General features: G+C 51.2%; 3 protein-coding genes across 7 annotated transcripts in view; 1 reads left to right on the top strand and 2 right to left on the bottom strand.

Moving 5' to 3' along the window:
* The window catches only part of PVRL4 (poliovirus receptor-related 4), a 19311-nt gene extending 8405 nt beyond the window's left edge, over positions 1–10906 (bottom strand). For 2 of the 3 annotated variants that reach the window (XM_011976354.1, XM_011976368.1), the window contains exons 1-2: positions 10128–10497; positions 464–823 (exon numbers count right to left, since the gene is read on the bottom strand). In XM_011976354.1, the coding sequence (XP_011831744.1) occupies positions 464–823; positions 10128–10206 (439 nt within the window). In that variant the 5' untranslated portion in view covers positions 10207–10497. Of the gene's footprint in view, positions 1–463; positions 824–10127; positions 10498–10794 lie in introns of those variants that run through there. The other variant, XM_011976360.1, reaches the window with a different exon arrangement.
* Positions 10907–19413: 8507 nt separating this feature from the next.
* Positions 19414–21393, top strand: KLHDC9 (kelch domain containing 9). 3 transcript variants are annotated; one of them, XR_001005634.1, is made up of 5 exons: positions 19414–19457; positions 19719–20115; positions 20389–20548; positions 20622–20839; positions 21103–21393. XR_001005634.1 is itself a non-coding variant. In XM_011976340.1 (4 exons), exons 1-3 carry the CDS (start codon positions 19589–19591, stop codon positions 20799–20801), a joined length of 867 nt encoding a protein of 288 aa, XP_011831730.1. In that variant the 5' UTR covers positions 19441–19588; the 3' UTR covers positions 20802–20839; positions 21103–21393. The 3 variants fall into 3 exon arrangements, 2 of the variants coding, with proteins under 2 accessions (XP_011831730.1, XP_011831722.1); XM_011976340.1 differs by having other exon boundaries at positions 19441–20115; XM_011976332.1 differs by having other exon boundaries at positions 19441–20115; positions 20641–20839; positions 21103–21391.
* Positions 21394–21605: 212 nt separating this feature from the next.
* PFDN2 (prefoldin subunit 2) overlaps positions 21606–21964 on the bottom strand; it is a 17074-nt gene continuing 16715 nt past the window's right edge. The window contains exon 4 of the mRNA XM_011976269.1: positions 21606–21904. Within this exon, the coding sequence (XP_011831659.1) occupies positions 21728–21904 (177 nt within the window). The 3' untranslated portion in view covers positions 21606–21727. The remainder of the gene's footprint in view (positions 21905–21964) is intronic.

Raw genomic sequence — 21964 nt, 5'->3', positions numbered from 1 at the left:
AGGACCCACATTGTAAAAAAAAAAAAAACATGGAGCACAGGATGGTGAGAGAGGCTTTGAAACTGTCTTTGGTGGAACTGTGTCAGGAACCAGTAAGTTTAGCTTGGAGAAGAGTAGATTTGGGTGGGGCATGACAAAGGGCCTCTGCTTTTGGAAAGGTTGTTGTGCAGAAGAGAGAATAAACCGTGCCATATTGCCACAGGGCAAAAGTAACAGAGGCAGTTTCATGTCGTCGGAAGGAAGAACTTCCTAATAAATGGAATCTTCCCCAGCTTTTGGGGTTACTTGGAGAGAATTTCTGGATTGGGTACAAGGATAGCTAGCTGGATGAAGCTCCCTCACCTGAACAGGACCCTACATTTTATTCCTGTTCTACTTCTGCCCCATTCATCTCTGCAATTCCAATCTCTGCTTCCCCCTGCATCCACAGCAGCTCAGACCATCCCCAGAGAGCCCCACTTACCCAGCACTCGCAGCCGCAGCCGCGCCTGGAAGCTGCCGGCGGGGAAGGTGCTAACCCGGCACTCGTACTCGCCCTCGTCCGCCTGCACTGCGTTGCGCAGGAGCACCGAGCCGTCCAGGGGATTGCGTGGAGGCGGCGGCTGCTCCACGCGGCCCTCGTAAGCCGGGCTCACATGAAGCCCGTATTTGGAGTGCAGTAGCGCTAGTTCCTGGGCGCCTTCGCCCGCGTCCACCCGAGCCCATGCCACTTGCCCCACTTGCTCGCCGGAGTCCCCTCTGTAGAAGCAGGGCAATTTTGCGTCCTGGCCCAGCACCACAGTTACCACGTCTGAGGTCTCCAGCTCACCCGCGGGGCACCGGCCTGCAGGGGGCAGACAGGGACAACCACGATTAAGGGTGCTGCCAGAGGTGGGGGAGCGCGTTCATAATGATAATGATAGCAAAGGTGGCCGGAACTCCTGAAGCATTTTGTGCTTGCAAAGCACATTCAGTTCATTACCTTATTAAATCTACAAAACATTCTCAAGAGGTAGGTGTTATTATCACCATTTAACAGATGAGGAAACTGAGACCCAGAGAGAGGAAGTGGCTTGCCTAAGGCCACACGGACGATTTATGGAAGACTCACACCCTCTTGCAGCCTAGGATTGTATCCTGAGCAGTTGCAAGGTGGGAGGTTGTAACAGAACAGGAGACCCAGCCTCTGCCCTCAGGGAGCTCACAGTCATCAGGGAGATGGAATTTATGCACAAAGAAACAGGGAAAGCCATGAACAAACTTTCAGAGGAGGTTCAACACACCAACCAGGAAAAAGTGGATAGTTTCAGAAAGTGTGGTCGGGAGCCACGGCAAGAATCCAAAACTGTTGGTGTCTGGAATGGGTCACACAGGGTAGGAAGGGTCTATTCAGTAGGCCCTTTGGAACATTCTTTTCATGGCTTGAAGATGAGAGACCTGAATTCCCATAGCTCAGGAAGTGTTCCATGTGGGAGGAAAGGCATGAACCAAGGCTCAGAGGCAGGAATGAGCAAGCCACTAAAGACAGAAAGGGCCCAGGTCAGAGGCCCAGAGAGATGAGATCAGAGCAGGCACACAGCAACGGGGTCAGAACTGTAAGCCAGAATCAGAGGACAAGGGACAAAGGGCTAGTATTCTGCATATTAATGAAACCCTCAGGAATTCTGGAATCAGAACTATCCATCATGTTACCTTATCTGCAAAGTAAGGATCCACTCCTTGCTCTCATGGGACTTGAGGTCTGCTCAGGAGCAAGAGATAGATATGGAGACACATATGGAAACATGTGATGATGGTTTCTGATTTAGTGCTCAGGGGTGTGTTATAGGCCAACTGTGGGATGGGGTAATCACTATGGGACTGAATCATTTGGGAGGGCCCCATGCATGAGTTGGATAGGATTAGGAGGCAGAGAGGCCTAGAAAGGCATACTAAGTCAGGGACCACGGTGAGCAAACACCAAGGAGATGGAGAAGGTGGCTTGTTCAGGAAGCAAAGAGGAGAGGACTCAGCCTAATACAGGGTGTGTGTGTTGAGCAGGAGTGGAAAATATGGTTGGGGCAGGGTGGGGCCAAATCACCGGGGAACTTCCATACGAGCAAAGGGATTCAGACTTGGTCAAGAGGAAATGGGGAGTCACTGAAGGTTCCTTAGCAAGGGAGTGCCATGAGCAAGTGGTGAGGGGCAGTCACTGCAGCCTGGGCACAGTAGTGCTAGGAGGGGATAGGAGGGGACAGTTCCAGGGGGAGATTTGACAGGGATTTGGTCACTGACCAGAAAGAAAGATGAAGGAGAGGAAAGACTCAAAGACAGCTCCTAAATTTCTAGGATGAGTAACTTATGAGGGAGACAGGGCCTGAGGATGTTCATTGTTGGGAAGAAATAAATTTGGAGTCATGGAATCAAAAGTGAAATATGGGGATTGGGGCCTGGGAGCAGAGCAAAGGAACATGCTGGGATGGCAAGAGCTCCTTGCTTTGGAATGCGTGCCCCAGCAATCCCCAACAGTGTGTTGTCCCTGCCTCTGCCCAGCAAGCCACACACCTTGTTGTTCCTCACCTCTGCTCACACAATACCCCCTGCCTGGAATGCCCTCCTCCCTATGTCTGGTAGCGCCTACTCATCATTTAAGACTCTGCTTAGGCATCATTTCCTCCAGGAGTCCTCCCTCCTCCCACCCCCACCTCAGGCAGCATTAGGTGCCCTTCCTCTGTTCTCCTCATCACCCTGCTTTCACTCCTGTCACAGCACTTTATCCCTGTTTTCTGGGCCTCATGTCACATATGGAACCATTGTTTCTGATTTAGTGCTCAGTGGTATGTGGGTTCCATCAACATTTATTGACCGACTGAATGAATGAACAGGTGAATTAATAAATGAGAGAGACAGAAGAAAAGTGTAGAATGAGGAGGAACAGGCTGGGCAGAGTGGCTCACACCTTTAATCCCAGCACTTTGGGAAGCTGAGGCAGGCAGATCACCCAAGCTCAGGAGTTTGAGACCAGCCTGGCCAACATGGTGAAACCCCATCTCTACTAAAAATACAAAAATTAGCCGGGCGTGGTGGTGGGCGCCTGTAGTCCCAGCTACTCAGGAGGCTGAGGCAGGAGAATTGGTGAACCCAGCAGGTGGAAGTTGCAGTGAGCTAATCATTCCACTGCACTCCAGCTTGGGCAACAAAGTGAGATGCTGTACCAAAAAAAAAGAAAAAGATAAAAAACAAGAATGAGGAGGAACAAGCATTGGGCTGGCCAGGGAGGAGCACACTACATGGTAACCCTGGGGGGGAGGCAGGATAGGCTGGGCTAGCTAGCTAATTGGGTTCACTGGCAAAGGGAGCACCTCCAGACTGGACAGAGGAAAAAAATAGGAATGGAAGGAGGCAGGCATGAAGGGAGGAAATGAAGCTCCACTAGAATGGATCAGAGGGTTTTAGTGAGGCAGCACATAGAGCACAGGAAGGGGTTCCTGTGGCGCTGCCACCAGGAGAGGGAAGAAGGATGCTGTTGGGCGCTAAGAGGTCCCAGATGGGACAGGATAGACCTGCAGGGCCAGATACCAGGGCCCTGACCTGCCTAAGCTAATGTTGGTCCCACCCAGCCCAGCCTGGGAGTCCAGCTACCCACCCGCACCCATCTCAGGCTTCTTCTCCTCCTGGCACTGGAAAGAACAGGGCTGCCAAGGAAGGGCTGTGAGTGAGCTTGGGTAGGGATCTCCAGCACCACATATCCTCTGCTTCAAACGCTGTTGTCTGTGAAGGTCACAGGGATCCCAAGACCTGCCCCCCTGGGATACTCAAAACTTTCTAAAGACTATTTCTGAAACAACATCAGATGGCATATTTTCCAACCCTATTCCTATACTAGTCAACCACCTGCTGCCTCCCCACCACTAATCACCTATATTTCCCTAGGAAAATACAATACCTTCTTAGGGTACAGCAGGCATTAGATATCCAGCGCATGCCTGAATCTCAATCCTCCATGTTCTCACCTGTGAGTCGATGATCCCCACCCCTAGGGGACAAACTGAAGCTTCTCAGACCGAGGAACCCAGTAAAACAGGAAATTCCTTTCTGGGTATCTCCCACAGATCCTCATTGTTCTAAATCCACTATTTAGTAGGAACATCTCAGCCTGAGGCAACACCCTCCTCCAGTTGCATACCCCTCTACCACCCTAGGGTACAAGAGAAGAGAAAATAGAATTTGAGGCCTAGAATCCCTGTCCTTGGCTAAACAGACCCAGGAGTCCAGGCTTCCAGGCCAGGGCAGGCCAGGACTGCCTCCTCCTTCTCTCCTCCACCCAATGTCAGCCTGGCGTCAGCATGATGATGTCATCAGACCAAAGGAGACACATTGCCTGCCTGGTGAGGTCACCTTGCGGGCATGTGATGGCCAGGCCAGGCCAAGCCCACGGACCCTTCTGTTGCAAATTGTTTGCTGAGGCTGGTGGACTTCGGCTGGTTGGACACTCCTCCCTCTGACCCTCCCACCCCTCCTCCCTGGAGCACCAGGACGCTGGTCAGGAGCCTTGGTGACTCAGAAGCTGCTGCACAGCAGCAAGCCTAGCCACAGCCACCACCACCTTGCGCAAGGGAGAGAACAGGCCCGACTGGCCAGACGGGATCCCTGCCCTTGGCCTCCCCCACCCTGGCCAGGCCCCCACGGGCCTCTTTGGAGCCCAGCCCTTTGTGTACCCCGCCCGCTCCCAGACAGGCCCTCCGTTCCAGGTTTGGGCTGGCTGTTCCCCACCCTATGCCTGGGTCTCAACTTTCCTTTCTATGTGAGCCTGGCCTCTGATCTCAGGAAGGGACACTGAGGCTGGCACTTGCTGATACCCAGCCATCAAGAGCATCTTTAAGGAAGTAGGTTTTCTTTATAAGGGGCCTTTCTCCATCAGGATCCCCTGCTGGGACTTACAGGTGTGAATGTAGGGGTACTAGAGAAGGGTGTCTGAGAAGGAGGGAGTAGGTATGAGTGTTTTGTATATGGGAGCTGTGGCTGAGAGCCTGGCCTGTCTTAGTGCTGGTTCAAAAGCATGTGAGGCTATCTCCTTGCATAAACTGGTGGGTGTTTGGCACATATATGTGTTCATGTCTTATCTTAGGGGCATATATGTACTTACTTGTCTGTGTCCAGAGGGAAGAGCTATGTACCGGTATGTGTGAACGTGTGTGCACACACGATTCCGTGTGCATGTCACACCCTCTGTATGCATGGAGTGCATTCTTGTCTCGCGGAACTCTGCACACATAGTAAATATTTTGCTGTCGGTTTATCTTGGCTTCCGCATGTCTCTCTGTCTCAGCTGCCCTTGGTCAGTGGTATGTGGCTCTGAGCCTTTGCCTCTGCATCCTGCCTGGAATGTCACCCCCAGCATCCCTCCCCATCTCACCCCAAGACTTGAGGACAGATTCATCTCAGGCTCAAGGTGGAAGTACCTAGAGATGAGGTCACTGTCCCTCCAGGTGATGGGAACTTGCCATTAAGGACTCCCCAGCAGAACAAAACAAACGTTCCCTTTCCCCTTGCTCCTCAGGTTCCTACTAAAAGGACTCCCACATTTCTCACCACTACCCCCAGCCACTCCCCTGGGTCCCTCAGCAGCTCTGGCCCCCGAAGGAGGCCTCTCCCTGGAAATCTCTGTCAGGGTTCTGCTGCTGCCACTACCAGAAAAACCAGCTCTGGTTCCAGACCTGGGTAAGGGTTGTCTGGTGTGGGTTTGTAGGGAGTGAGGGGAATCCTGCCTGGGGCTAGGGGGAGGGGTCCAGGCTGTCTAGGGTCTCATGCTCCTTTGTTAACTCCTGCCTCCCCTTACAGCAACAACCTCCAACCGAGAGCTGGAGTATGTGGGTGAGTTTGGGGTGAGAAAGGACCTGGGAGGGATGCACCGAAACTCCCCATCCAGGACAGGTGACACAAACAACCCAGCAAACCCCTTTCCATCCACTCTTTTCCCCATAACCTTGGCTTTGGAGTGCTAAGGAACTTTAAAAGCCAGAAGATTCCCTCTCCACCTTCATTCGCCTCCCTCACTTACCCCCCATTGTTCTAAGCCCCCCAGCTTAGTGAGAGCTTCCCAGCCTGGGCAGAACGCCCACCCACAGATTAGTGTCTGGGGAGGGGGGCCACACAATCACAAAGGGAGATGAGAACAATGGGGAGGACAGGCCTTGAGGCAGCCCCGGCTCTGGCCCAGACACAGCTCCCAGCACAGATAAGTCCCCTAAACCCCCCGGAGCCAGAGTCTGAGCCTGGCTGAGTCACCACAACAGCCACACTGTGGGTGGGAGACCCAGGATTCAGCTTCTCCCAAACTCCTGAGATCCTAACCCCTGCTCCACACTGCCCCTCCACCCACCATGGCTTGCTCTGCCCCGTCCCAAATCACAGCCTCAACTCCAGCTCTCAGGACACACCAGATTTAGAGGGAAGGGGGTGGGGGGTGGCCAGAAAACTATGAGAAAATCTCCCGAGGCCAGAGGCTGCCTGTTCCAGTGAAAGAGTGACCTCAGCCACCTTCTCCACAGCCTTCGTTCAGGAGGCATGGCAGATGCCTCCTCAGTTCTGAACTTCACCTCTTCTTTTTTTTTTGTTTTTTTGTTTTTTTGACACAAAGTCTCACTCTGTCACCCAGGCTGGAGTGTAGTGGTGTGATCACGGCTCACTGCAACGTCAGTCTCCTTGGATTCTGGCAATCCTCCCAAGTAGCTGGGACCACAGGTACACCACCATGCCTGGCTAACTTTTGTATTTTTTGTAGAGACGGAGTTTCGCCAGTTGCCCAGGCTGGTCTCGAACTGCTGAGCTCAAGGGATTCACCTGTTTTTGGCCTCCCAAAGTGCTGGGATTACAGGTGTGAGCCACCACGCCTGGCCCCCTCCTCATTTTAGATTCTCTTCCCAAATTTAGACCCTAGACTCCTCTACTCCCTTCCCTTCTGACTTCATTCCACATATCACCTCCATCGCTTCTCTCTGCCTAGACTTCGGTCAGAGCAAGGGCAAATTTTTGGAGGCCAGAATATCCAATCATTCTCTTCTCACTGGGTTTGTGCCCCAAAGTAGCTAATCCCCATTCACTTTGCCTAGAGAACCCCCAGATCCTGAGGCTCTGGTCCACCTGATGGAATCATGAACTCTAACGTCCTCATCACCGTCTCTGTAGCTAGGGTCTCCTTGGCCCGGCCTCCTTAAACACTAGGGTGGGAACAAGGTCACTGAGGTCACAGGGCTTCCCTGGGATTCTCCCAGTTCTCACCACCTCCCTTGCTGGCTTTCCCAGGTTTGGGTAGGTCCTACAGGAAAGGGCCTGCCCCCCTCTGTAAACAGGAGTGGAAAAGTAAGGATGGGCCCCTCCCTTTTGAGGAAACTAACCTGAGACAGAAAGCTGATCCTAACCCCCAGAAGGCAGACCTCAGAATGCAGAGCACCACCACTCACCCTCTGGTCCTGCAGGGCTCCTGAATCCAGACAAAGAGCTAGGGACTAGGATCCTAATGGGGGAAGGGGTATCTCATGGATTTGGGTCCCTCAGCCCCAGGGCAAGAGATGGGGGAGGGAGAAGGGAGGAGACCTCACCCGGAAACTCAACCCATTAAGGAGAGACAAAGAGCTGTGGTGCTGAGGCGCCTCCCAAGCCTGGGCTCCTTTCCCTGTCAGGGGTGGGGCAGGGCCCTGGGGCTCAGAGCTCTAATGGCCCAGGATTTGGGTGGGGGGTGAATTTGCAATAGGGCCAGGAAGGCAGTATTCTGGGGAAAGGTACGCTGGTAACCTCTGAGAGATGGGACCAGAACCCCTTTCCTCCTCCTATCTCCACAACTAGATCCAGTGACCTTTCCAACACCACAGCACCCCACTTCAACCAGGGCTGGAACATCACAGAGTCATCGTATTTGAGCTGGAAGGTCAGTAGAGATGATCTGGTCCTAGCTCTTGGTCTACTGAAGTCTGGTTTCATCGCTGCCCAAGGTTACCAAATAGATTAATAGCGGAAACGGGATCTGGACCCAAGACTCCTGACTTCCCAGTCCAAGGATTTTTTTCAGAGACATGAAACATTCCAGATTCCTGGGGGCCATTTAAGAGAGTCTATATACAGAAGAGCCAGAATGGGGGTGGTAGTGGAGGTAGGACCATCTGATCCTCAGGCTAGTAGTCTCCAGCCCCCAGAGCAACCTCAGCTCTGTGCAGCGGAGTGCGCGGAGTGGCCTCCTACCAGCTACCAGCTTCCTGGGGCAATCTGGAGCCAAGCTTCCTCCCTTACTGTCAGGGACTGCATGAGGTCTAACTAGAAGGGGGTCTCCTTTCCCCTTCCCTGGGCTTCTCTTAGTAAGAACAGTTTTGCCATCATGGAAAAGGAAGACAAAAACCATGTGATGCAGTCACCATTGCATCTCCAGCATCTAGTATCCAGGTTGTATCCAGTGTGCATTCAAATGTACTATTCTTCAATGAACTTAGAATCAGAACACCAAGACACTAACCCTTGTCATACTCCTAACACTGAGCAGAGATAATCAGGGATTCCAGACATAGTGACCTGGCCTGGGGAGCTGGGAGGGAGCATGAAAGGGAAGGACTACACTGGCTCTTCTGGAGGCACTGCTGGAAGCTGGGGTTGGGAGAGAGGGATTGGCTCCTCAGTTCAGAGTCAAAGGAAAGAGATTGTGTGTGTGTGTGTGTGTGTGTGCGTGTGTGTGTGTGTTTGTGTGTGTGTTAACTCCTAACATTGAGTTATCTTGAAGATCTCACTTGCCTATCTCTCTCAGTTTTTTCATCTGTAAAATGAGAGAGTTGGAGTGGTAATCTCTTTGATCTCTTCCAAGTCCTGAGATGGCATGACTCCACTCTTTAGGTGTGGGTAGATCCTACAGGAAAGTGACTGCTGGTTCCCCGACTCCAGCAACTAGGCTCCACCTTTTTGGCCTAAACAAGTTGAGAAGGATTATCTGGAAAATGGGAATTAAAACACAGGTGGTAGGGGACTGTGAGGAGATGGCAGGGGTAGGAGCTGAGTATCCTACGACTGGAGGCTGAGCCATGACCTATTATAAAATCAGAGTGGGAGCAGCCCATACCTCCACCAATCCACACATCTAGGCCTTATTCCCCTCCTCAAAGCTTCGGCTGGAGATGGAGGTGGGGGAATCACTGCCGGATCTTGCTGGGCAACAGAGGCTCCCTTGCTACTGCTCCTGGGCCCGAGAATCAAACTGTCCTATCCAGATCAGCCCCCATCTTTTGAAGGAGAAAGATTTCTGTTACTCATTACCCTAGGAACAGCCTATGGAATCCCACTGAGTCTCACTGTGCACACACACGCACACACACTCTCCTCTACTCTGAAGATTATACATTCCTATAATTCATATTTGTTGTATATACATTAGACAGACAGGAGGTGAGGGGTAATACAAGGCATCTAGTTAAGAAAATGGGGGAACAGGAGATGAACAAAAGGGGACCACATCCTATCTAGATGGTTCCCTATCTTAGACCCCCACCCATCTAAACCCCCTTATTACCACCCTGGCACCTAATACTGTGTCCAGGGAAAGGGAGGGGTAAGAGTGACAGGCATTCTCAGTTCTCCTATAGTCCCCAACAGGTGCCCCAGTCCTGGTGCTCTAGAACATCATGGAGAGAAGAGAAGGAAACAGAAATCCCCCATCCACTCTGTGGGCATCAGGCTTCCAGCACCCTGATGACTGCCGAAACCAGCTGAGCCCTGAGTCAGCCCCAGTTCCAGGCAGCTGTTCTAGAGCCCAGGGGGGTAGGCCAAGGCACCTCCAGGAAACCCTGGGGTGAAAAGAATCCTCACAAGTCCCATCTCCCTGCCCACCTGCACTGGGTCTCTATTCCCCAAGACAGCTCAGGCCTAGGCAAGGCTTTGGCAGAGGTGTCAGGGATCCCAGACATAGTGACCTGGCCTGGGGGCTGGGAGGAAACACGAAGGGGAAGGGCTATACTGGCTTTTCTGGGGGCACTGCTGGAAGCTGGGGGTGGGAGAGAGAGACTGGCTCCTCAGTTCAGAGTCAAAGGAAGGAGAATGTGTGTGTGCATGCATGTGTCTATGTGTTTGTGCATGTGTGTCAGTGCCGGGTTGGGCTCAGAAGCAAGTGTCCTGATGGTTCAGGCAAGTCCTACCTGTAAACGATGCCAGCAGTAGCAGCAGCAGCAGCCAGGCCTCAGGCCCCCACATCTCGGCTCCCAGGGACAGGGGCATGGTTGAAAGGCAGACTGCCCAGCGTTTCTGAAGTTCCACTGAGATCTCCCTGGGAGCCAGCTGCAGACGAATAAGGAACTGACCCAAAAGGCAGGAAGCTGCAGAGTTCTTGCCTCTCGTACTTGGGTCTGTACTGGGGGACCCAGCCCCGGCCCCGTTCTACCCACCCAGCCGTAGCTACCCCCAAGAAGCCGTGATCCGGAGCTCCGAGCTCCCCCAGAGCTGCTTCCCACGCTGTGGCCAACAACGACGGCAGAAACCTGGGAACCTGCTCAGCAGGTCAGAACAGGTGCGTCTCTGGGGGCTGGGCCTGGCACGGAGACTCAGCAGCCACCGCCCCCACGGCCTGGGCTAGCTAATGGGCGCCAGGGAGGGAGGGAAGAAGGAAAGGACCTGGGTGGGGGCAGTGGGGTCCCATCCTCAGCTCCAGGCTTTACCTACGAGTATGTGGAAGGGGCTGTGAAGGGAGAGGCAAGGGTGGGGGCTAAGGGAGGCCCAGGATACCAGGGCAGGCCGGGATGAACAGGGGCAAGGCCCTTGTGGGTAGAAAGGAACCCAAGCGTCCCACACCCCAGCTAGCCTTGCTACCTCCTGGGGGCCTTGACAAGTTCCCGGATCTCCTGGAGGGTCTCAGCTTTGGAGCCACAGAATCAGAGAAGGCCAGAACTGAGGAGGAAAGAGTCTGTCAGTGCTGGGCTGTATACTTCATTCTTCAGATGAGAAAACCAAGGCCCAGAGAAGGGGAGGGACTTGCCAGAGGACACACAACTTAGTCTCATGGTTTGCTCAGACACCTCTATCCCTGAGGTAGGGAAGTAGTTCAAAGACCCCTGATAAATAACTTACGTAACTCCTCTAATCCCAACTCCATATGGGAGAAGCCAAGGAAGTGGCCAAGGAATTAGCCCTAGGGGTTCCTGGCTTCCCTATCAGGGCCCTCTCTCAGCTTCAACATCTTGTTACCTGGCCAGGAGTCCCAAAAGCGCAGCAGCACAACTTGAATGGAGACAGGTTCCTCTCTAGGCTCTCCATGGTCATTTTACCCAGTGTATTCCTAGGTCATTAGACAAGACCACATGTCTGGACTTTGCAAGGACAATCTTAATTTCAACGAGCCCTGTATTCCTATAAGTACACTCATCCTTGTCAGACCACATGTTTCCATTCTGAATGCATAAAAAGTGACTGCCAAGTTATGCAAAACCTTAGTGGCCTCCCTGGGATAGCCAGAGAAAGAGGGCATATTCTGCGCTCACTGAAAATTTAGTGACGGGGAGAGGCAAGATCACTTGCAGACTAGGGCTAAAACGAAAACCAAGTAAATATAGAGATAGATGTGGGAGAAGAAAAAAAATAGGTTAAAGTTTTGCAATAGGACCCTTCCATCTGGAGGAGGCAGAGAGGAGGAATAAAGAAGCCGTAAGGAAGAGTTTTTCTATGCAGATTTTCTACCACACCATCCCCACCAACTCTACCTGTCAAACTCTTATTCATCTTTCAAAGCTGACCTCAAATGCCACATCTTTGTGAAGCCTTCTCTGCTCCTCCCACCCCAAATTAATCTTTCTTCTATTCTTCCTCAGCCTTTACTAGTCCTTTTATTATAGCTTATGTGCTCATAATTTGTGCACATCTTATCTCCTTAACTAAATTGTAAGCTTCAAGTCAAAAAAACATTGATTGAGGCCTGCTGTGTGCCAGGGATTCAGTCAATGTATTAAATTGTGGGACAGGGCAAGAGTTGTAGCCTGTGAACTCCTTGAAAGTTGGGCTTATTTTATAATCTTGTCTCAGTCTTCCATGCTAGGACAGGCCACAGCATTTCGTGGGAACTGACTACATTTTGGTGGAGGCATGAATTTCTGAATAAATGAGTTGTCCAGATGGAAAGGGTGGTGAAGTAGGATCAGTAAAGCAGAGATCCCGACTAGCTGTGAGTTACTGTCCTGAACTGGGGTTGTAACCTGTACTTTACTCCTGTCACTGGACTATGACCCCAACTCTGGCTCTAGATCCCAACTGCCAGCAATGACCACGGCAGTGACCTCTTCTTCAGGGGCTATTTCCTGCAGGTCAGAGGCTCTTACAGGCCAGGCCAGATGCCAGAATTCCCCAGTTTCTCTCTGCCTCCAACCCCTTCCCCTCTTCAGGTCCCCACCTGTGCCAGGGGAACAGCCCCACCCAGATGCTGCTTTGAGATCCACTGTGGCAGGGGTGGAGTAGGGCCAGCGGGAATGGGAGGGGGAGCATCCTGTGTTATAATTATAATTATCACACCTTGGATCCTATCGCATGCTTTCGGAGGAGCTGCTTTCCTTCCCACGGATTCACCCCTCCAGGTACAGGAAGCCACAGGAAAAACTGAGGCACAGGAGTGGAAAAGCAGTTAGTTCACAAGATGGGTATCCAATCTCCTTCAGCCTGTCCATTCACGGTATACCCCTGTGAAAGTGCTACCAGTCGGCCGGGGGCGGTGGCTCAAGCCTGTAATCCCAGCACTTTGGGAGGCCGAGACGGGCAGATCACGAGGTCAGGAGATCGAGACCATCCTGGCTAACACAGTGAAACCCCGTCTCTACTAAAAAATACAAAAAACTAGCTGGGCGAGGTGGCGGGCGCCTGTAGTCCCAGCTACTCGGGAGGCTGAGGCAGGAGAATGGCGTGAACCCAGGAGGCGGAGCTTGCAGTGAGCTGAGATCCGGCCACTGCACTTCAGCCCGGGCGACAGCGAGACTCTGCCTCAAAAAAAAAAAAAAGAAAGTGCTACCAGTCAGGATGTCTCTGAACCCCTGGTTAGGCCCCCTTAATCACTCACCCTGAACTCTAGCTATACAGAGCATGGAAGGGAGGCAGAACTGTCCAGAGGTGGAGTTAGGGTATGGCTATATTCATTTTTTCATGGGTATGTTTGGGTCCCAGTAAACACCAGATGCAGCCTTGAAGTAGGCTAAGGGTACCACAGGGCCTAAGAGGGAGTACTAGAGTCTAGCAGCCCACTCCAGGCCTTTGACGGAGGTAGGGATCTCTCTCTCTCCTCATTTCACAAATATCTATCTCAAGTCCCACTGTCTCCTCCCTCCCCTCAGTCCTGTATGTCTCACAAGGGCCATGCTCTCCGAGAATACGCCCTCAAACTTAGGTCTCTCTTACCCTCTCCTAGCATGAAGGCTGGGGAAGGCATATTCTAGGATTGAGGCTGGAAGGAAATACTGGATGAGGAAGATTTTCAAGACCAATGCCTGGTATCCTGGTTCGGTTCTCCCTTCCATTTTGAATTCTCATTCCCCACATGCCTCACTCCTACCCTCTTCCTACCCATATTGTGGACCCTAAGAATGAGAACAATTCAAGCCATGATAGTGTCTTTATCATGTACACGCCTGCACCCATGCATTCCTTCAACAGACATTAAGTGAGTACCACTATGTGTCAGGCTCAAGGGAGGAGACCAAGACACATAACACATAGTCCCTGCCCTCAAGGAGCCCTCAATCGGGAGAGTCAGACACAGAAACAACTGTAATATGCTATATCCCACCATCATGTGCTCTCTACGTATCTCTGTACGTGTACATGCTATGCACATATGTGGAGCTGTCTCTGTGTGCACAGCAGTGGATGTTCTTCATGATCTGCATGCATCCAAGCGTCCACTTATACCTGTCTCTGTCCCCATGACAGGCTGCACGCCTCAGCCAAACCGGTTGGAGTGGGTTGTGCTGAAATTTTTGTTTGTGTCAATGGGACTTGAGGTGAGTCAGGGAGGGACAAGGATGGGTGGGGTGGTGTGGGGGAGAGGAATAGTGAGAGTGAGGGTCAGATTGAGTGGGGGAGGGAGGGAGTGGGCCCAGGTGGGAAGGGGTGGGAGTGAGGGTGGGGTGCAGGAGGATGAGTTGGGGGTAGGAGTAGATGAGAGAGCTCCTTGGTGAGTAATATCCTGTCTGTCTGCAGTGAGGTCCCAGGTCAGAGAAGAGTCAGAGGCTGGGGGAGAGTCCCTTGTGCTTAGGGAGAGAGGAGGGTGAAAAATAAATCACAGTGTAACTAGTTGGAAGCATGAGTGTGGATAAAATATTTATGATCCATTTCTGTACAGCTTTGTCTCTGTGATAAGCTATTCCTGATCTGCTCATTGCAAACTTTCTGCAGTTTGTACAGAAAGGTGTTGGGGAGCTGATGACACAGTGAAAGATTACCAATATGGGCCTTGATCTCGCCCGCCAGGACCGAGGCTTCAAAGTCACTCCTCCTGCTCTTCCCTAGGATCACTCCCCCCATCCATGGAGGTATGGGCATTCCCCTATACAGAACACAGGGGCTCCAGCAGTTTTTCCACCCCTAGAAAACACCTTTGCTCCCCTCCAGATGGAGCCTCACTATGCTCAATATTAGGATGGTGGCCTTCTGTTTTCTAGGAAATTACATCAAAACATTGCCATGTGCTATGTTGTTCTTTGCCTATCCTGCAGGCCCACCGATTCCCCAATACCCAGCCCCATTCTTTAATGATAACCACATTTCTTGGTTGCCTAACAACCCTTGGAGCTCAGGGGACTGAATTTGCTTGTTCCTTGAGGGCCCTAAAGCTGGAGTGTGCCATCCAGGGGAGGAGGCAGTTGAATGCAAGGCATATTCAGGTCCTGTTTCTCAGTAGGTCCAGTTGTGTGCAGAGCCCCGTCCTCCTTGCACTCACCCCATGAACTTCCCAAGTTTCCATGAACACACTACCATGAAATCCAGGACCAGAGTATGGGTTAAGGCACAAATGTCTTTGTTTTGACACTAAGACCCCACTGTAGGGAAATTCTACTCCCTGAAAAGGCCCTATGTATTGAAGCTCACTCAGGTCCTCATCAAAAATTGAGACCTTATGACTGTGCCTGAGGACCCCAAACTGGTGCTACAGTTCTAGAAAGCAGCCAAAGGGAAGAAGAATGGCCACTTCTGGAAAGTTCTAAAGCTCCTTGCAGGAAAATCAGATGGCTGGCTCTGTCCAGCAGGAAAAAAAGGGCAGTAACCCAGAGAGAGAAACGCAAAAGTCAGAACAGTGATAGACAGATCTCAAGACACAGTGAGAAAAATGGAAACTTAGAGACAGAAAAAATACACAAATGCTCCTTGACTTTTATGATGGGGTTATGTCCTGATAAGCCCATTGCAAACTGAACATATAACTTGAAAATGTCTTTAATATACCAGTCGCTAGCCCTAGAAAATATCAAAATTCAAAATTCAAGTATGGGTCCTACCGAACACATTATCATTTTTGCATCACTGTAGTTAAAAAATTGTAAGTTGGGTTGGGCACGGTGGCTCACATCTGTAATCCCAGCACTTTGGGAGGCTGAGGCAGGCGGATCATGAGGTCAAGAGATTGAGACCGTCCTGGCCAACATGGTGAAACCTCATCTCTACTAAAAATACAAAAAATTAGCTGGGCTTGGTGGTGCGTGCCTGTAGTCCCAGCTACTCAGGAGGCTGAGGCAGGAGAATCACTTGAACCCAGGAGGCGGAGGGTGCAGTGAGCCGAGATTGTGCCACTGCACTCCAGCCTGGTGACAGAGCAAGACTCCGTCTCAAAAAAAAAGAAAAAAGAAAGAAGAAAAAGAAAAATTGTAAGTTGAACCATCATAAGTCAGGGATTGTATTGGACACACACACACACACACACACACACGAGTTATTGAAGGGGGAGAATTCAAAGAGACAAAGTGGCTGAAGTGGCCAAGACAAAATCTGAAACAGAGACAGAAGGACCCGAAGAGAAATTTCTGGTTGCCCTGATTACTCAAGTCCTTCTCTCTTCCGCCGTCAATTCCCACCACTCAGCAATGACCCAATGATACTTTCCTATTCAACATTGGCTACTCCCTCAACAACATAAGCTCCTCCCCATCCTTATCCCACCTCTCCATCATTCTCTAACTTGGCTGATTACCACTCCCCTCCACCCTAAAGCCTGCTTACAATTTCACCTTTCTCTCAATCTCCTAGCTCACATCCAGTCAAAGGAGCTCTCAAGATCTGACCTCATGCAGTCTCTTTGCCTGATCATTCCTCTGTCCTTTTGTCTATGTCTTTATTCTGGCTGAGTTGAGAGCAAAGAGTCAGAATTGGGGCCAGGATGGCATAGGGCCAGGAAATCAAGCTGTGTGAGAAATAGAGAAGGGTCAGGGGACAGCAGAAGAAGAGTCAAAGAAAGGGCCTGAAGGATGGGGACAGCCTGGGAGACACGGGCAGAGGGAACTGTGGGAGTCTTGAGAGTGCGACTAAGACCCTTTGGTACAATTGTTGGCTGGCTTGCTTTCTTTCTTTCTTTCTTTCTTTCTTTCTTTCTTTCTTTCTTTCTTTCTTTCTCTCTTTCTTTCTTTCTTTCTCTTTCCTTTCTTTCTTTCTCTTACTTTCTCTCTCTTTTCTTTCTCTCTCTCTCTGTCTCTCTTTCTCTCTCACTCAGTCACCCAGGTTGGAGTGCAATGGCACAATCGCAGCTCGCTGCAACCTTGGCCTCCCAGGTTCAAGCGATTAGCTTGCCTCAGCCTCCAGAGTACCTGGGACTACAGGCATGTACCACCACGGCTGGCTAATATTTTTATTTTTATTTTTATTTTTAGTAGAGATGGGCTAAAATCTCTACCATGTTGAGATTTTACCATGTTGGCCAGGCTGGTCTCGAACTCCTGGCCTCAAGTGATCCACCCACCTTGGCTTCCCAAAGTGTTGGGATTACAGGGGTGAGCCACCACACCCAGCCCAATTGTTGGTTTTCTGTATGTACTGAATAATGCTAAGAAGCAGAGATGGTTCCAGGGTCAGAAAATGGGGCTAAGGGAGGGAGAAGATAGAGTAAGAGCTTTGTGAAGGTTTGAGGCAAGGGGCCATAGATTTGGGGCTAGGACAGACATCTAAGGCTAGGTAGGAAGCTGGGTGCTTGCTTGCTAGAGATCACATAGACTCTTGGCCAACTGAGACAAAGCCAACATCAGAGGATCACATCAGGATTATAAGGCTTTCAGGATATCTAGTCCCTGCTCTCATTTCTGGACAGAGGTTGTCCCTGGATATTATTAGCAGGTGAAAGCAGGTTCACAGCCCTGGCTGCCTTTTTCCCTGTCTCACAATTTTCTCTCAGTTCTCCCTTTCACTTATCTTAATGCCCTTTCAGTTTGTATCATTGACAAGGTCATTATAGACCACTGCAGATGCTGTCCTGCGGCGTGAAGCATGTGTCATGCAAGTCCAGGTTGGCTGGCTTGCTTTCTTCCTCTCTCTGTTTCTCTCTTTCTGGCTTCTCTTCTCTCTCCTTCAAAATATAGATTTGGTTCAAACTAACCTAAGAAAGTAGGAGTCCTAGGCAGTTCCTCTCCCAGGGTCTTGGGATGGCAAAGCAATGGACAGATGCTTCCAGCTATTAGGAGGAACTGGAAGCATCTAGGTCAGAATTGGAGAGGGTACAGCCAAGGAGTATGTGAGATTCAAGCTCTATGTCTAACTAAGATGCCTACTGCTAAGGACTCAGAGTCAGAGAGGAAGCTGGGAGAGAGGAGCTGGAAAGGCCCTTGGGGTGGGGAGTTCCCATTTCTATCCAGGAGAGGCAGAAAGTAAGTCTGACAGAACAGCCAAGACTTAGGCAAAAGCAAGAGACTAAAATGGACATATAGGCCAATAAGGTTTAAGCAAAATTGCCCCACCCCTAAGGCAAGCCCTTGCCTAATCCTAGGAGTATGACAGATCTGAATCCAGCTGTTGGGACGTTAGCCAGTGAGAAGCCTGAGGGAAAAGACTGACTTTTAAATTTCAGCCAAGGACAGTAAAAGTTAGTGATTTTTTAGAGATTCTTACCATGATTTTTGGAAAACTGAGAATACTGCCTGTCATACTCAGGGAAAGCTATAGTTGGGAGGGCAGAGACTTTCAAAGCTATTGTTGAATCTTGGCTTTAAGGCACAGGTGGGGAACAGGTCCTGGTAATCTTCCAGTCTCCATAACTGCCTTTCCTGCCCATGCCATCCCCATGCTGTGTTCTCTGAGGACCAAGAGTTGGGAAGAGGAGGGGAAAGCCCTGCTGTGCTATCAGACCCTGCATTACATGCCCATCCTCACTGCAGCCCTGGCCACTCTCTCCTTTCTTCCTTTTTTCTTTCTTTCTTTCTTTCGACAGGGTATCGCTATGTTACCCAGGCTGGTCTTGAACTCCTGAACTCCCGGCCTCAAGTGATCCTCCTGCTTGGCCACTCTCTATGGTCTCAGTATCTCAGGGATGATGGGGAGCAAGGTGATGTGTAGAAACCAAAGGCCACAAGTAGCAGTCATCATTCCCACTTACAGCCCAGTCCCAGAGGACACAGATCCTGTTTTTGCCCCACCCCAGCTGTGTTGGGAGGAAAATTCTGTATTTCCTCCTTCAGCTGAAACCAGTAAGCTTGTATCTGGGCCTCTTCAGTTATCACTTGGTCCTTGGGGACAGAGTTAGTATCTGGAACCTGGCTTAAATAAAAGATATCAGGGAAGGAAAGGTAAGGTAGGGGTCTGTTTTTCTCATTTTCTCACTTTTCCCCCACTTCACCCTTCTAAGGCTGCGTGGTTTCTCTCTCTCTCTCTCTCTCTCTCTCTCTCTCTCTCTGTGTGTGTGTGTGTGTGTGTGTGTGTGTGTGTGTGTGTCCCCTGAGAGACTGGGTTCTGCTACCCTCTAGTGGCGAGAGCTGAAAGGACTCTCCCACCCAATCAATCGGGACCTTCTTTGGGAATAAACCAACAGCCTATTTGATGAATGACAAACTGAGAAGGCCTAAAGAGAAACAATGCCTTTGAGGGTCGGGGCATAGTCGGGACTAGAACCCAGGTCTCCCGTCTCTCGGGCCAGTGCTCAGTCCACTTTCACCTCCCCCACCCTCTGACTTTTGCTTCTCCTTCCTTGCTCATCCCTGGGGTGGTTAGCCGGAGTAAGAAACCCTGAAGCCAAATGATCCCTTCCGGCCCTAGTGGAGCAGCACCTGCACCTCAAATGTCATAATCGCAAATCAGTTCACAGCTGAGATCACAAGGGTTTATTCTGAGGAGCCGACTGTCCTCTGACTTTCTGAAGTTAACAATCTTGCAAGATTTTCATTGACCTGGTACAGCTACGGTTCTCGATAGCAACCCAGGTGTCCTGTCTCCACGGTGACTGCTGCTTTGCGACCTTCGGTTTGCAGCGGTCGCACTGCAGCCGCTGCAGTGGTTGCTGGGCGACGGCGGAGAGAAAGCCGGGGCTTGAGGTGGGAACCCCGGCTGGCGTCTGGTAGGGGGAGGTTCCTGGGGAAGCCCGCGGAAGGCGAGGTGCCTGGCCTGCCATGTAGGGGCTCGTTCCAAGCCGCAGACCCCACCGCCCTTCCTCTCCCCGGGGCCCATGGCGGTGGCCGTGCCCCCGGGCCGGGCCGCAGGCTCAGGCTGGGCCTGGAGGCCAGTGGCGCGGGACGCGCTTTTGGCTAGGGCCTTCCATTCATGCACCGAACTGCGGGGACGGTTCTATCTCGTAGGTGGTCTCCTAGCAGGAGGAACGAGAGAGCCCAGCAGCGATACGGTGGTCTTCGACCCAGCGAGGGGCCAGGCCGTACGATTGGGATCCCGGGGCAGCCCCCCGCGCAGTCACCACGACGCGGCACCCGTGGGCGGGCGTTGGCTCTGCGTGGTGGGCGGCTGGGACGGGTCTCGCCGCCTGGCCACAGTGACCGCGCTGGACACAGAGCGCGGTGTGTGGGAGGCGTGGACAGCGACCCCTGGTGACTGCCCCCCCACCGGCCTCAGTAGTCACACCTGCACCCGCATCTCTGACCGAGAGCTGCAGGTGGCTGGCCGGGAGGGCGGTATCCACACTCAGCGACGCTATGGAAGCATCTACACATTAAGGCTGGACCCCAGCGCCCGCACCTATTGGTATGGCACCCCCTGCCCAAAACGTTTCACTCTCATCTACACTCTGGAAAAACAAAAGCCTAAACATTTCTCAGGCAATTTATCCACGTCCTCACCCTCGCACCCTCCCAACCTACCATGTTTAAGCTAGCTGAGCTCTCTACAGTATTACCCTTCCTCTCATCCCACCTACCGCACTGCCCTATGCCTCTTCTCCATCCATCCTTGGCAAGGGCGGTGGCACTTACATTTTCCAGAAAACCCACTCAGGCCTGAATTTCTGCATGTCCACAGCTACAAGCAAGAAGGCTGCCACATAGCCTCACGCTCAGGTCACTGTGCGGCCCTGCTCCAAACTCCTGGACCCCATCCAGGTCATCAGCTATTGCTCTTCGGAGGTTGCAACTTAGCTGAACCAGAAGTAGCTAGGCATTGGAGTCATGGGAAAATAAAGGTATTAGCTCCCCACACATCTTGTTTAGGATGGGAAGAAGCTGAAATTGTGATGCCCAGGTCTCTTCAGACAGTGCTTTCTTTCTCCCCAAGGAGGAACCACCTGTTGCTCCTCATTTGATGGAAAAGCTTGCAAGGCTTGTGAGCAGTGGGCAGGGGTCCCAGAAGGGGCCCCATGGACTACGACATCACTCATGTTCTGTGGTTGGGCCCTTTGCTGTGCTGTTTGGTGGAGAAACTCTGACCAGAGCTAGAGACACCATCTGCAATGATCTCTACATCTATGACACCCGTGAGAGCCAGACTAATGGCTGAAGGGGGGAAAGGTGGGAAGATGGGGGAAGCTGAAGACTACAGAAAGAGGATGGAGTGATGGGGTAGGGAGGATGAAAAATTAGTTGACAGGAGTTAAAGGAGTACACAGAATATTAAGCATTTGAAGAGGCCTACAAATGAAGTGAGCAGAAAAACAGTGGGCAAGCCCTTGGTCGTGTTGTGTTCTGTGAATGACAAAGTGCTACTGCCTCAATAACCACCCTCTGCCCCATCCAACAGGCACATCTCCTCCTCTGTGGTTCCACTTCCCCTGTGCAGATCGCGGGATGAAACGCGTGGGCCATCGCACCTGCCTTTGGAATGATCAGCTTTACCTGGTTGGGGGTTTTGGTGAGGATGGCAGGACAGCCAGTCCACAGGTTTGCATTCTGGACTTCCTTATCTAAATAGTGCCGAGACACACCACTAAGCCTCGTTTTGTTTTGCTTTGTTGCAAATCTATAAAGCATTATCACCAGAGCTATCTGCTTCACTTCAAATGCGTATTAAATTTCAATCTGAGACTCAAGATTTGTCTCTGAAATTTTTTGGGGGAGGGGGAAAGGCAGTAAATAAGTGGACATACCTTTATTTGCAAGGAAAGGATAAAATAAATATGGGTCCTAGTCTCATATTATGAGTCATTAACCTGATGGAAACAAAAACCACAAATCATATGCTGTTCCATGTCTCAAAACAATTTCCACCCCTAAGTGGGAGAAAACTTCAGGCTACAGCTAAGCATTCTGACCAAAACATTTAATTAACAAAAAATATTACAATAGCAGAGAAAATAATAATAATAACAATAAAGAGAAATCAGAAGTGGGAGTCAGGGTAGAAAAAAATGCAAAGGCCTTGGTCCCTAGGAGACCAACACTCCAGCTGAGCTGGCCTTAGCCCCAGCCCCTTCTGAGTTTTCCTTGGCTGCTGGCTTCTCATCTTCTCCCATGAGACGAATGTTGTGCTTTTCCCGGAATTCATTTAGTTCTTTTCCTTTTGCCTGAAGCTGCTGTGTCAATGTCTCAATGATCTTCTGTATCTAGAGGACAAGTGACAGGGATTATATAAGGAATTCAGGACTCCTTTCCCCCACCTGGAA

This window comes from Mandrillus leucophaeus, unplaced genomic scaffold (genome assembly GCF_000951045.1).
Source record: "Mandrillus leucophaeus isolate KB7577 unplaced genomic scaffold, Mleu.le_1.0 Scaffold1014, whole genome shotgun sequence".
Taxonomy (NCBI): domain Eukaryota; kingdom Metazoa; phylum Chordata; class Mammalia; order Primates; family Cercopithecidae; genus Mandrillus; species Mandrillus leucophaeus.
Note: the sequence above shows the minus strand (reverse complement) of the source record. Positions and strands in the feature narration are given on the sequence as shown.

Bases quoted from the DNA above. Each gene is read 5' to 3' on its own strand.
- KLHDC9 (XM_011976332.1), top strand. From the start codon at position 19,589: ATGGCGGTGGCCGTGCCCCCGGGCCGGGCCGCAGGCTCAGGCTGGGCC. The intron at 20,116-20,388 runs GTATGGCACCCC...GCATGTCCACAG, and splicing joins CCCAGCGCCCGCACCTATTG to CTACAAGCAAGAAGGCTGCC. The intron at 20,840-21,102 runs GTGAGAGCCAGA...CCCATCCAACAG, and splicing joins TCTCTACATCTATGACACCC to GCACATCTCCTCCTCTGTGG.